Raw genomic sequence first — 15986 nt, forward strand, 5'->3', positions numbered from 1 at the left:
GCTGAGGTATATAATGTACAGTGTATTTTGTCAACAACTGTATGTGTGTGAAGTATTTCTTGTGCTGAGCGATCATAAAACGGCTGCAAAAGACGCACTGTGTGAGGCTCGCCTCCTGCACCCCCGCCGTAGAATTGTTGTATCAACTAAAGCCCACACTTAAACTTTCCACATGCAAGATTGAATCTATTTAAAAAAAATATTTCATAAGAAGCCAAAAAGTGCAAAAACAATAATGTTGGTGTTGGAGGAGTTGTGAATGACTGCAGGGACACAACATTATATACACCTGCAGACTGCAGGTGTACCTAATTCACAACTCCTCCAACACGAACATTATTGTTTTTGCACTTTTTGGCTTCTTATTAAATAACTTTTGTAACCTATTTTCATGGGCTTTCCTCTTTGTGATGTTAAGTTCCTGTTATGCGCTGTTATACAGTATATGCCTTGAGCTCTTATTTTGAAGGCGCTAAGAGCGGAAGTGATGTCACGTTGCGGAGGTTTTTGAAAGAAGGTAAATAAAGTGGTCCTCGTGTAAACTGGAGCATCCGTGTTTGTTATTTTGTAGTTTCATACAGTATAGGCGACATTTATAAACCCTCGGTTACACTTTTTTAAATAGATTCAATCTTGCACGTGGAAAGTTTAAGTGAGGGCTTTAGTTGCGGCGCATGGACTTAATTTCTAAGTAAAAGTAAGACCATAATAATGTTTTTTTTAATTAAATGTGCTTTTTTGTGTGCTACAGTTTGTATGTGTAAAGTTAAAGTTAAGTTAAAGTACCAATGATTGTCACACACACACTAGGTGTAATGAAATGTGTCCTCTGCATTTGACCCATCCCCTTGTTCACCACCTGGGAGGTGAGGGGAGCAGTGGGCAGCAGCGGCGCCGCGCCTGGGAATCATTTTTGGTGATTTAACCCCCAATTCCAACCCTTGATGCTGAGTGCCAAGCAGGGAAGAATGCTGGTATGAGCTTTTAAACATAACCCGTTAACTGCTGCCAATCAAATGGTGAATAAGATACTCTTTAGGGTTCATATGTTTGTAAATCTGACTGTGATGAAGTCAGTGCCTCACCAGCCATCAACCTCACCGCACGTCACTGCTACACTGACTTTGACACCTCTGCTCTATGGGAACAGTGTGTCAATGCTCCTTTTTTAGAGCGCCTAACTAAATATTGAACCACCATTTATGGTGACGTACCCATCACAGCACACGAGTTGAGCTTATTACTCGCAAATGTGGGAAAAAGTTGCTGTCTTGTCAGGCGATGGCGCTCCAACGGTAAAGGCTCTCAAGCTGCGGCTGCGTGAGGTGATGACAGGTGTGCAACGACCTTTCGGCAAAACTCCCAGAGAGGCGCTTTTATTTCAGACCGTGTGCAATTCTTGACGTGACGGACATAAGCAACACGGCCGTACAGTGAGTGATATCTATAATGCATGTCGTCCTTAAGTGTGCACGCGAGCATCGCCGACGTAGTATTCCTCTGAAAATACGTCAGTGCTTGTCACGTCTCATGCAGCATGAGACATTTGCCGCATTCTGTAAGATTGTAGTTTCTACCCACCTCTCCCTTGGCATCTGGTGGTTGGGATTGTGGTGACAGCGGATGCTGAGGCCAAACAGCTTGCGGGCAGTGCGCTGGATCTTGAGCCGCTGCACCTCCAGGGAGCTTTGGAGGAGCCTGTAGCGCGCCTGCAGGTCCCAGTCGCTGCCCCAGAGCAGGTGAACGCTGCTGATGGGCAGGAAGTGAGTGGAGGGCAGCCTCTTTAGGAAGGACTTGAACTCATCTAGACGGCACAGATGGATGAAACCGTAGTTAGTGATCAGGGTATTCAATTATTACTCCGTTTGTCGGTTTAGTCCAATTGAGTCTTCAGTGTGACGATAACAACACTCATCCTATTCGAGAGTGAACTTCTGCACATTTCTCTGAACCTGTGATCGTAAACAAACACAAGGTACAATAGGTACCACTGTATTTTTGCCACATTCCTGAAGCATTAAGGAGTGGGACTATCCAGCACCAGCTGCAGTTTGCTCAAACAACCAACAGATAACATCTGTGGGCAGATCCCAGCAGGCACAGGACATTGATACAAGGTTGATTATACAAACCCCGTTTCCATATGAGTTGGGAAATTGTGTTAGATGTAAATATAAACGGAATACAATGATTTGCTAATCCTTTTCAACCCATATTCAGTTGAATATGCTACAAAGACAACATATTTGATGCTCAAACTGATAAACATTTTTTTTTGTTGCAAATAATCATTAACACGTGACAAATAAGTTGGGAAAGGTGGCAATAAACACTGATAAAGTTGAGGAATGCTCATCAAACACTTATTTGGAACATCCCACAGGTGAGCAGGCAAATTGGGAACAGGTGGGTGCCATGATTGGGTATAAAAGTAGATTCCATGAAATGCTCAGTCATTCACAAAAAAGATGGGGCGAGGGTCACCACTTTGTCAACAAATGCGTGAGCAAATTGTTGAACAGTTTAAGAAAAACCTTTCTAAACCAGCTATTGCAAGGAATTCAGGGATTTCACCATCTACGGTCCGTAATATCATCAAAGGGTTCAGAGAATCTGGAGAAATCACTGCACGTAAGCAGCTAAGCCCGTGACCTTCGATCCCTCAGGCTGTACTGCATCAACAAGCGACATCAGTGTGTAAAGGATATCACCACATGGGCTCAGGAACACTTCAGAAACCCACTGTTAGTAACTACAGTCTGTAAGTGCAAGTTAAAACTCTCTTATGCAAGGCGAAAACCGTTTATCAACAACACCCAGAAACGCCGTCGGCTTCGCTGGGCCTGAGATCATCTAAGATGGACTGATACAAAGTGGAAAAGTGTTCTGTGGTCTGACGAGTCCACATTTCAAATTGTTTTTGGAAACTGTGGACGTCGTGTCCTCCGGACCAAAGAGGAAAATAATCATCCGGATTGTTATAGGCACAACGTTGAAAAGCCAGCATCTGTGATGGTATGGGGGTGTATTAGTGCCCAAGACATGGGTGACTTACACATCTGTGAAGGCGCCATTAATGCTGAAAGGTACATACAGGTTTTGGAGCAACATATGTTGCCATCCAAGCAACGTTACCATGGACGCCCCTGCTTATTTCAGCAAGACAATGCCAAGCCACGTGTTTCATCAACTGGCTTCATAGTAAAAGAGTACGGGTACTCGATTGGCCTGCCTGTAGTCCAGACCTGTCTCCCATTGAAAATGTGTGGTGCATTATGAAGCCTAAAATACCACAACGGAGACCCCCGGACTGTTGAACAACTTAAGCTGTACATCAAGCAAGAATGGGAAATAATTCCACCTGAGAAGCTTAAAAAATGTGTCTCCTCAGTTCCCAAACGTTTACTGAGTGTTGTTAAAAGGAAAGGCCATGTAACACAGTGGTGAACATGCCCTTTCCCAACTACTTTGGCACATGTTGCAGCCATGAAATTCTAAGTTAATTATTATTTGCAAAAAAATAAAATAAAGTTTATGAGTTTGAACATCAAATATCTTGTCTTTGTCAAATGAATGTGGGTTTAAGAGGATTTGCAAATCATTGTATTCCGTTTGTATTTACATCTAACACAATTTCCCAACTCATATGGAAACAGGGTTTGTACATACCATATTTTTCGGACTATAAGGCACACTTAAAATCCTTTCATTTTCTGAAAAATGGACAGTGCGCCTTATAACCCGGTGCGCCTAATGTACGGAATAATTCTGGTTGTGCTTACCGACCTCGAAGCAATTTTATTTGGTACTTGGTGTAATGATAAGTGTGACCAGTAGATTGTAGTCACACATAATAGATACGTGTAGACTGCAATATGACGCCAGTAAACAACATTCCATTGAAAGTAAAGAACATTACACACAGCGTTCAAAAATATGTCGACATGTTTTAGTATGACTTTGATGGACCGCTTGATGGATTGTCGGCCCATTACGGCTACCGTAATGGAAGCGCTAGCTGTTCAAAGTCGGGACCCGGGGTGGACCACTCATCTGTGCATCAGTTGGGGACGTCTCTGCGCTACTGACTTGTCTCCACTCAAGATGATCCCCTGCTGGCCCCACTATGGACTGGACTCTCACACTATTAACTAGATCCTCTCGACGTCTATTGCACCGGTCGCCCAGTGGAGGGTCCCCACATCTGTGGTCCCCTCCAAGGTTTCTCATTGTGTCCAATTGGGATGAGTTTTTTCTTGCTCTCAATCAATCAATCAATGTTTATTTATATAGCACTAAATCACAAGTGTCTCAAAGGGTTGCACAAGCCATAACGACATCCTCAGTTCAGAGCCCACATAAGGGCAAGGGAAAACTCACAACCCAGTGGGACGTTGATGTGAATGACTATGAGAAATTTGGAGAGGACCGGAGGACCGCAGATGTTGGTGACCCCCCCCCCCCCCTTCTAGGGGAGACCGGATGCAATGGATGTCGAGTGGCTCTAGCATAATATTGTGAAAGTCCAGTCTATAGTGGATCTGACTTAATAGTGAGAGTCCAGTCCGTATTGGGGCCAGCAGGAGACAATCCCGAGCGGAGACGGGTCAGCAGCGCAGAGATGTCCCCAACCGATGCACAGGAGAGCGGTCCACCCTGGGTCCCGACTCTGGACAGCCAGCACTTCATCTATGGCCACCGGACCTGTGCCGCCCCCCTCCACAAGGGAGAGGGGGGCAGAGGAGAAGAAAGAAACGGCAGATCAACTGGTCTAAAAAAGGGGGTCTATTTAAAGGCTAGAGTATACAAATGAGTTTTAAGATGGGACTTAAATGCTTCTACTGAGGTAGCATCTCTAACTGTTACCGGGAGGGCATTCCATAGTACTGGAGCCCGAATAGAAAACGCTCTAAAGCCCGCAGACTTTTTTTGGGCTCCAGGAATCACTAATAAGCCAGAGTTCTTTGAACGCAGATTTCTTGCCGGGACATATGGTACGATACAATCGGAAGATAGGATGCTCTGATGTGGGATCTAATAATAATAACTGGGATTTATATAGCGCTTTTCTAAGTACCCAAAGTCGCTTTACATGTAGAACCAATCATTCGTTCACACCTGGTGGTGGTAAGCTACTTTCATAGCCACAGCTGCCCTGGGGTAGACTGACGGAAGCGTGGCTGCAATTTGCGCCAACGGCCCCTCCGACCACCACCTGTCATTCATCATTCAATTCACCGGTGTGAGTGGCACCGGGGACAAAGGGTGAAGTGTCCCGCCCAAGGACACAACGGCAGCGATTTTTGGATGGTAAGAGGCGGGGAGCGAACCTGCAACCCTCGGGTTTCTGGCACGGTTGCTCTACCCACTACGCCATGCCGCTTGTGCAGCCCTTCGAGACACTTGTGATTACGGGCTATATAAATAAACTTTGATTGATTGATTGATGAAACATTGCTGACATTCCTTCTACCACAGATCAGGATAACAGTGGGAATCGGGGAACTTCGAGGTTTCAGTCCACTAGCATTCGGCCAAACGGGGCAGTGACCCATGAGAGCCAGTAGATGGAGCTGCCGGGACATATGGTACAATACAATCGGAAGATAGGATGCTCTGATGTGGGATCTAGCTTGTGCAGCCCTTTGAGACACTTGCGATTACGGGGCTATATAAATAAACTTTGATTGATTGATTGATGAAACATTGCTGAAATTCCTTCTACCACAGATCAGGATAACAGTGGGAATCGGGGAACTTCGAGGTTTCAGTCCGCTAGCATTCGGCCAAACGCGGCAGTGACCCATGAGAGCCAGTAGATGGAGCTGCTGCGATGGGATTACAAGCCTATTTGTTCAAGTTGTCTTTCTGAATTTCCTCTGCAGCCGAGCGACAAGCAGCTAGGGGACGTCGCCGGCACTTCAGTGGGAGGACAAGAAGTTTTAACTTTGGTGAGCTAAATTTAAAGGCAGTGGTATAAATAATAGAGCGAACAATGTAACGTCTCAAGCTGGAGACATCTGCAGAGTTCCCTCACATGACCAACTCGCGTTCCGTCGTTGAAATGTTTCAATGAGCATGAAACTAACATGACCTTCAAAGGCCAATTTGCAACATGTCTTCATGAAGTGTCTCTCTTCCAGCCTTCAAGACCGCTTAACAGCATTAGCTTTTTCCCCCCCTAGTCTTAGCTCAGACATTTCTTGGAGTTTTCTCCTTTATTCTCCTTGGAGGCTTGTCAGATCCGCTTGGCGCTTTTCCCTCAAAGACACCGCGGTCCCTCTCCTACTCCTCCACCCAGCGTTCAGAGATGTCAGACGCCACCCTCAACCTTTTCCCCCAGGAGACGGGTGTCGGCTCACGATGAAGAAACCCCCAAAAAGACTGTTAGTGTGCCACTCCTCCCTACAGCCGTGTCTTTCATGCGGGCATAAAAAAATGGATCTCTTCCCTAATAAGGATTCCTGTCTAAATATCATGCTCAATTACAAGCTCACCAGAGTTCTCAAAGTCTTTATAGGAGGCAGCCCAGGACTCAGACATCCCCAGCAGAGTGTTCTCCATGATCTGGATGTCGGTGATGGGACAGTTGCATTGAGGATACTCGTCGGCGCACTGACAGATGCACTGGTTGTTCCGGCACAGATACTCTCCTTCTCCGTTGCACATAATGTAACTCAGAGCCGACTGGACAAACTTCTCCTGCAGGTACTCTGGGAAAATCACCTGAAGACCTGAAAGACAGAGAAAAAAAGTTAAAATTATTATCAAAAATAAACAAAAATGACCATACTTTCCGAACTATAAACCGCTTTGAACTAGAGATGTCCGATAATATCGGCAGTCCGGTATTATCGCCGATAAATGCTTTAAAATGTAATATCGGAAATTATCGGTATCGGTTTCAAAAAGTAAAATGTACGACTACACGGACAAGTACAGAGCGCCCATAAACCTTAAAGGCACTGTGTTTGCGTGCCAGCCCAATCACATAATATCTAATATGCAAATCATACTTGGTCAACAGCCATACAGGTCACACTGAGGGTGGCCGCACAAACAACTTTAACACTGTTACAAATATGCGCCACACTGTGAACCCACACCAAACAAGAATGACAAACACATTTCGGGAGAACATCTGCACCGTAACACAATATAAACACAACAGAACAAATACCCAGAACCCCTTGCAGCAATAACTCTTCCAGGACGCTACAATATACACCCCCCGCTATCCCTTACCCCCCCCTCTCCAAACCCTGCCCACCTCAACCTCCTCATGCTCTCTCAGGGAGAGCATGTCCCAAATTCCAAGCTGCTGTTTTGAGGCATGTTAAAAAAAAATAATGCACTTTGTGACTTCAATAATAAATATGGCAGTGCCATGTTGGCATTTTTTTCCATAACTTGAGTTGATTTATTTTGGAAAACCTTGTTTAATTGTTTAATGCATCCAGCGGGGCATCACAACAAAATTAGGCATAATAATGTGTTAATTCCACGACTGTATATATCGGTATCGGTTGATATCAGAATCGGTAATTAAGAGTTGGACAATATCGGAATATCGGATATCGGCAAAAAAGACATTATCGGATATCTCTACTTTGAACCCTGCGGATTATGAAATGGTGTGGCTAATTTATGGATTTTTTCTTTGCTAGTGGCCATAATGTTTTGTATTCCATAAATATTTTTCGTATAAAGCCGACAGAAACACTTAAAAGGTGTACTTTAAACATTTTATTTTAGTCAGACAATATTTTTGGTATATTAGATGGAATTTTTTCATGTATCAGTCCAAGCAACTTTGTAAGTTTTACAATATACCAAAAACAATATTAGCATACCGAAAATATCTAACCACTTTATCGTGGTCATTGTCGACAAAACAACATGACATTATAATATTGTGAGCACAAATTCGGTACTCTTATTGAAAAAGTTAATGTTAAAGTGCCAATGATTTGACCCATCCCCACAGGAGAGTAGTGAGCAGCAGTGGTGGCCGCGCCCGGGAATCATTTGGTGATTTAACCCCAAATTCCAACCCTTGATGCTGAGTGCCAAGCAGGGAGGTAATGGGTCCCATTTTTATAGTCTTTGGTATGACTCGGCTGGGGTTTGAACGCACGAAATACCGATCTCAGGGCGGACACTCTAACCACAAAGCCACTGAGCATGTTTATAGGTACCAACCGAAGTCTGTCGGTACTACAGTGTACCACTTAACTTAAAATCAAACGGTGCAATATTTCAAAATCTTTGTTGTATGCGACTCAGTACAGTAAGGAACCAATGCTCGTTTGATGCTAAGTTACGGGAAATTCCAGACTATAAAACGTAACTTTTTTTCTACCCTTTGAATCCTGCTGCCTATAAAACAGTGCAGTTGATTTTTAATTTTTCTTCACTAACGGCCAAACCATTTTGTGTTCAATAGTTATCATTTGACAGAAGCAAAAGACACTGAAATGGTGTGTTATTGTATGGGCTATAGCACCATCTTTTGGACGAGTTTGTTCACTACAGGTGTTGCATGTTGAAAATGTACTTCTGCCTTGAACCGAAAGTAATACCGTCCATAGCGTTCCTGCACAAAAGGATTCTTCATTTATCAGTGCAAGCAACTTTGTAAGTTTTACAGTATACCAAAAACAATATTAGTGTATACCGAAAATACTGACTGACTAAAATAAAATTTGAAAAGTATAGGAATGAGAAGACACAAGGCTGCACTGCATCAACAAGCGACATCAGTGTGTTAAGGATATCACCACATGGGCTCAGGAACACTTCAGAAACCCACTGTCAGTAACTACAGTTGGTCGCTACATCTGTAAGTGCAAGTTAAAACTCTCCTATGCAAGGCGAAAACCGTTTATCAACAACACCCAGAAACGCCGTTGTCTTCGCTGGGCCTGAGCTCATCTAAGATGGACTGATACAAAGAGGAAAAGTGTTCTGTGGTCTGACAAGTCCATATTTTAAATTGTTTTTGGAAACCGTGGACGTCGTGTCCTACGGACCAAAGAGGAAAAGAACCATCCGGATTGTTATAGGCGCAAAGTTGAAAAGCCAGCATCTGTGATGGTATGGGGGTGTATTAGTGCCCAAGACATGGGTAATTTACACATCTGTGAAGGCGCCATTAATGCTAAAAAGGTAAATACAGGTTTTGGAGCAACATATGTTGCCATCCAAGCAATGTTACCATGGACGCCCCTGCTTATTTCAGCAAGACAATGCCAAGCCACGTGGTACATCAACGTGGCTTCATAGTAAAAGAGTGTGGGTACTAGACTGACCTGCCTGTAGTCCAGACCTGTCTCCCATTGAAAATGTGTGGCGCATTATGAAGCTTAAAATACCACAACGGAGACCCCGGACTGTTGAACAACTTAAGCTGTACATCAAGCAAGAATGGGAAAGAATTCCACCTGAGAAGCTTAAAAAATGTGTCTCCTCAGTTCCCAAACGTTTACTGAGTGTTGTTAAAAGGAAAGGCCATGTAACACAGTGGTGAACATGCCCTTTCTCAACTACTTTGGCACGTGTTGCAGCCATGAAATTCTAAGTTAACTATTATTTGCAAAAAAAAAAAATAAAGTTTATGAGTTTGAACATCAAATATCTTGTCTTTGTAGTGCATTCAACTGAATATGGGTTGAAAAGAATTTGCAAATCATTGTATTCCGTTTATATTTACATCTAACACAATTTCCCAACTTATATGGAAACGGGGTTTGTACAACGTGTTATGGATGTATTCATTTATGTAAAATTGTCATTAAATGTAATATTGCCTGACTGTTTATTTGTTGAAATACCCTTTTTAGAACACATATCTACCAAAACAACCACTTTGCTGCTGCCAAAAATAGACTTTAAGTAATATGTTGATACGAGATAGTTTCTCGTGCACACGATAAAGTTTTGCGTGCGCACGAGATAGTTTCTCTTGCGCACGAGATACATATCTAAAAAATAAAATAAAATAAAAATTCCCCATGTCCCTTTAGGGGCTCCGTAGTTTTCCACATATTAAAAAGAAACAAACAAAACAACTCTAAAAGGTCACTTTCCCAGAGTTTTCCAGATTTTTTACATCAGAAAATGAGAAAAAAAAAATACTGTATTTTGTATATATTAGATAGATGCATACATTATATATTTACTCAGTATTACTCAGAACTTGTGGCAGCATGTACTTATTGAATGGTGATTTTTTCTAAAAATGCTAATGATGGTAATGAAACATGATATATTTGTCCAAAAATGGAAGCAAGTACATCAGTAACCGACCTGCAAGGGGGAATAAAAACAAGTCCTCCATAAGTCTCTTGCATTACAGACACTTCTTTATTTGTGTAAAGGATGTGCTTGAAAGCTCGCCAGTGTTCAACACGAGCTGTCACTTTTGTGCAGTCTGGCTCTCAGCATGTCAGCCTTCAGCGCTGATTGATGCCTCCCATCGTGTGCCGTGTCGGATTATTGAGCACACAGTCGTCCCTTCTGAGCAAATTCTAGTCTGTCTGGATCACACAATTAACTAACCACAGAGTTCCCATTTGTGTGTTTTTTACGGTGCACTGTGTACTTGTTTCCTCCAAAATGTACAGACTGCAGTAGTTACCACCGCTACTGCACTGTAGTGTAAGGTTAGGTTTGCCAAGTCATTTGTGGATTAATACAATACTTTTTTTTTTTTTTACGATCCCTTTCGACTTGTGTGTGCATACAGCAGGATATGGGAACGATTGTATATGCATTTACAGGAAGTACAGAACACAGGCAGTGAGTACCATAAGTACTACGGAGCAAGGGTGGGTCAAAATATTAGCATTGAAATAATTGGTATCGTTATCGCTTACAGTACTGTATTGATGCATGAGCATTACATGCCGTTAGTGTGATATGGCTTGTATTATAGTAGCCATAGACTAGAATCCTACATAAATATTGTAAGTACCGTATTATTATTGCCTATGGTAGATGATCTGTACACTATCATTATCTGTACAGTAATCGATTTATTTATTTATATATATTTATATATATTTACTTATTTTATATATATATATTAAATATATTATTTATATATATTTATTTATTTATTTATACACCTTATTGCTTTTTTTTCCTGTACTACCATGAGCTTATGTAACAAAATGTTGTCCTTATCTGTGCTGTAAAGTTCAAATTTGAATGACAATAAAAAGGAAGTCTAAGTCTATCACTTACACTACTGTACTACTGTATCAATACACTAGCACTATATACTGATATTGAGATGTGCAGTATCATATTACTATCTCTTATGGTGTACTATTAATGCCTCATCATCAAACACAGTTATGGCAATACACTGTATCTTATCGATACGGCTTACGTACATAATAATAGTCAGACACACAAGAATACATCATGGATATTGTATTACCGTATTTTCCGGACTATAAGGCACACTTAAAAATATGTTTTTTTCTTATAACACGGTGCGCCTAATGTACGGAATAATTCTGGTTTTGCTTACCGACCTCAAAGCTATTTTATTTGGTACATGGTGTAATGACAAGTGTAACCAGTAGATGGCAGTCAAACATAAGAGATATGTGTAGACTGCAATACAATGGTAGTCACACACAAGAGATAGGTGTAACTGCAATATGACTCAAGTAAACAACAACAAGATTTTATATGTTCCATTGAAAATAAAGAACATTACGCACGGCGCTCAACATACGAGTATTATTATGGTGTGTGTATAAGGTAAGACATATTTTCTGGCGTTTTGTTTCGCAATATTATCCAAAAGCAACTTTTCTTACCTTCTGGTACCTGCTGATCTGTAATTGGGATCTGCGTAAGTCCTGAAAAATTGCGCACTTCCGCCTTTGTAGTCTGTGCCGACTCCGTATTTGATAAGGTTCTTCTTTCACTATGTAAAGCTCTTTGAGTCACGAGAGAAAAACGCTATATAAATATAATTCACTTGAATTCTAATCACTTCTTTTTCTTTATCTTCTTGTTATGGGACATTCATCCTCCGTTGTTGCCATTTCTAATATAAAGTAGTGTAAAGTTCTTACTTATATCTGTCAGTAAACTCGCCATGAAAGCGCTAAAACATACCGGTGTAGTGAGTTTACATTATTCACCCGAGGAACAGTAGTTATTAGAGTTCCGGTCGGACGGTTTTTCACGGGACATATTTCTGGCGGATGAGGAGACGCTGCTCCGTTATTGATTTAAGTAAAGTCTGAATGTCATTAAAACAGTTAGCTCCATCTTTTGACACTTCTTCCACTCCCGTCCTTGCACGCTACACCGCTACAACAAAGATGACAGGGAGAAGACGCTGCCGAAGGTGAGCCACGTAAAAGAGACGGAGCATCCTGAAGCGACTGTCAGAAAGCGACTTGAAGATGATCTGTAAAACATAATCCATGCAACATTTTGACCAAAGAACCACCATTACATGTTATGTAGACCACAAGGAAGTGTTTTACATTTAGAAAAAAATAATTATAATATGACTCCTTTAATGCGCCCTATAATCCGGTGCGCTTAATATATGTAACAAGATCGGAAATAGACCATTCATCGGCAGTGCGCCTTATGATCCGGTGCGCCTTATGTTCAGGAAAATACGGTATTTTAATGTTTCACATCATTATCCCCTACAGCACAGTATCAATACTCGAGTATCAAATCAATATTGTCATATCTCATTATCACTTACAGTACTGTATCAGTTTTTTTGTGATGTATAATATTGCAAACCATACTGATATGGTGATATGCTGTTTCTTATCGTTATTGCTTATCCCTACACAAGAATATAACATTATCGGAATGTATCACATCGTTATCGCATGATGTACAGTATCGATACACTAACATCCAATCAATATTCTTATACATCATTACCTCTGACAGTACGGCATCGAAACACTGGCATAACATAATGATATGCCAGATAGTGATATGCTGATACGTCAATATTCTGTGTCTAATCGTAACCGCTTATAGTATATTATCCATACACTAGAATAAAACGTTGATATTTGAATGCATCATACCGTTATCGTCTTTGATATGCTAACAATACAATAGCATTAATTCAAAATTGGCATATATCCTGTGCTGTAATGATACACTGGCAGAAAATAATGAACGTGATCACAACGTACGCAGAAAATATTGATATTGGGACATATTGTATTGTTATCGCTAAGAGAGCAGTAACAATACACAAGGAACACATATTGATTCAGCACTCCTAAACAAATGTTTTATCTACACTTCTGTTAAAATGTAATAATCACTTATTCTTCTGTTGTTTGATACTTTACAATAGTTTTGGATGATACCACAAATTTGGGTATATAACTCGATACCAAGTAGTTACAGGATCATACATTGGTCATATTCAAAGTCCTCATGTGTCCAGGGATATATTTCCCGAGTTTATAAACACAATATACATTTTTTTTAAATGAAAGAAAATGTTGTGATGTCAAAAAATATCGACGTAATCATAGTAGTATCGACTAGATACGCTCCTGTACTTGGTATCATTACAGTGGATGTTAGGTGTAGATCCACCCATGGCATTTGTTTACATTGTGACGACGGTGAGCTACGGTGTTTAGCGAAGCATGTTTAGCTATTCCTTGTCCTGCAGGGATGATACTTGTAAGAAACTTACTTTATTTGTCGCCATGGAGGCGAGGATTAGTGATTTAGAAGTAGCGAGCTAGCCATGTCTTAAAGCACTTTTATCGTTAGTTTTTAAGCCTGTCTACACACTGTGTCTGCTTGTCATTACTCCGTGATTGTGCGCTGCCGAACATGCTCCTCTGCTCGTAAACCAGAAATGACACGACGGGGGCGGTTGAGGACTGGTACTTTTTTAGAGGCGGTATAGTACCGAATATGAATCATTAGTATCGCGGTACAATACTAACACCGGTATACCGTACAACCCTAATATTGATATACTGCAGTGCATTCAAGGGGTTTTCTTGTATCACCTTACCCTGCCGCCAGAGGTGGGTAGAGTAGTCAGAAATTGTACTCAAGTAAGAGTACTGCTTCTTTAGAGATGTATTACTCAAGTAAAAGTAAGGAGTAGTCACCCAAATATTTACTTGAGTAAAAGTAAAAAGTATGTTGTGAAAAAACTGAGTAACTGATGAGTAACCTGTTCGTTTAATGATGACAGCAACAAATAATGCACAAAAACATAAAAATAGCAATGAGCAAATTCAGAGCCAGGAATATCTCTTAAGCAACTAAAACAATAATATATATTAAATAATAATACATTAACATAAAAAAAATAAGGCAAATTGAGCCACAAAAACTTAACAGCACAATAGGCTCAATAGGCAGAGATTACAAAGGAAAATAACAAGTTAGCCTTTACGCAAACCATAAACTGATAAGTGTGGGCTGCACTTTGGAACGCACTATGCACTTCTGGTGGGTGTTTGTATGCATGTGTGTGTGAGTGCGACGGTGTGTGTGTGTGTGCATGTGTGTGTGTGTGTGTGTGTGTGTGTGTGTGTGTGTGTGTGTGTGTGTGCGTGTGCGTGTGTGTGTGTGTGTGTGTGTGTGTGTGTGTGTCTCTGAGGCTGCAGTGCGTTAATAAATGTCCCCACACGATGTACATTTGACAGTGATTCATAGCAGGGAAGTTAACATCAGCCTACGGTGACAGCCAAAATATCTAATATCTACTAACGTTACTTACCGCGATGTGCTTCCTCAAATTTGACGTTGAGTTCATGTAAGCTTAAGCTTGTTGTTATTTGCCGCTGAAACTTTACGTGTAGTTAATCATGCGACCGCCTGGCTCTGTTTGATTGGTTAAACGGAGTCAAACGTCAGCAGTGACTGTATTTGATTGGTGAAATGCAGGCATGTGATAGATCCTACATTGAAGGTTTGTCCGACAAACCAAAACAAACAAAGCGTGCAATAACAGATCGATAAAAATCAGTAACGAGTAGCGAGCTGAATGTAGATAAATGGAGCGTAGTAAAAGTAGTGTTTCTTCTCTATAAATATACTCAAGTAAAAGTAAAAGTATGTTGTATTAAAACGACTCTTAGAAGTACAATTCATCCCAAAAGTTACTCAAGTAGATGTAACGGAGTAAATGTAGCGCGTTACTACCCACCTCTGCCTGCCGCCCCCGTCTTGTGAGTTGGCAATACAGCGATTCCCACCTCTACTTTGGGAGGTTCATGCTTCAGAGTGCCATTGCAGTTTGGTACAAACAGTAAACTAAAGCAACGAGAAGCATGAGTGCATTTTGCAGCTTCCCACTGTCTCTAAACGCATCGTTTTTAGACCCCGGACCAATTGATATCTCTCAGGAGATCTCACAGAATTGAAGGTTGGGCCGCAGTAAAACCTTTTTTTTTTTTTTTTTTCAGTCCAGGCCTGCAAAATAAATCCTCAGCTGTACAAGCCAGTGGACTGGAAAAAAGAAGTAAAACCTTTTTTTTTTCTCTGTCCCTTTTCATACGGAACCTTGGGAAAGCAATATTTTTTTTAATCAGGTTTACTTGAGCACAAACGGTGCCTCAGCAGAAAATATGCAAGCAGGAACCAGAACATAACATCTTATTGAAAGATGAATGATTTTTTTTTTTTTTCTCCACCCGACCTTCCACTCACGTATTATTTTCTACCCAAAGGTGAAAAAAAAAAATTAATCGATTTATGCAAAATCAACATAATGTAGCTGAAATGGAAAGGAAAGCAGGCATATTATTAGGTATTGTACACATGACTAACTTTGAGCCTGCTGTTAAAAGAGTCAAACTGTGTCTCTGTGTAGCAGTACTTCAATTAAAGCTTCTTATTTTCGCGCACAAAATATGCTAATGCCAAAACCCAGGAAATTAAAAAGTTAATTAAGATCTCAATGCATGCCAACATTTAGCATAAAACGTTGCACACCACAT

At 41.1% G+C, this 15986-nt stretch overlaps 1 protein-coding gene across 3 annotated transcripts in view; it reads right to left on the reverse strand.

The window, feature by feature from the left end:
• Positions 1-15986, reverse strand: part of brinp1 (bone morphogenetic protein/retinoic acid inducible neural-specific 1) — a 498298-nt gene that overhangs the window by 27496 nt on the left and 454816 nt on the right. For all 3 annotated transcript variants that reach the window (XM_061927310.1, XM_061927308.2, XM_061927309.2), the window contains exons 6-7: positions 6498-6734; positions 1582-1804 (exon numbers count right to left, since the gene is read on the reverse strand). In XM_061927310.1, the coding sequence (XP_061783294.1) occupies positions 1582-1804; positions 6498-6734 (460 nt within the window). The remainder of the gene's footprint in view (positions 1-1581; positions 1805-6497; positions 6735-15986) is intronic.

This window comes from Nerophis lumbriciformis, linkage group LG32 (assembly GCF_033978685.3).
Source record: "Nerophis lumbriciformis linkage group LG32, RoL_Nlum_v2.1, whole genome shotgun sequence".
Lineage (NCBI taxonomy): Eukaryota > Metazoa > Chordata > Actinopteri > Syngnathiformes > Syngnathidae > Nerophis > Nerophis lumbriciformis.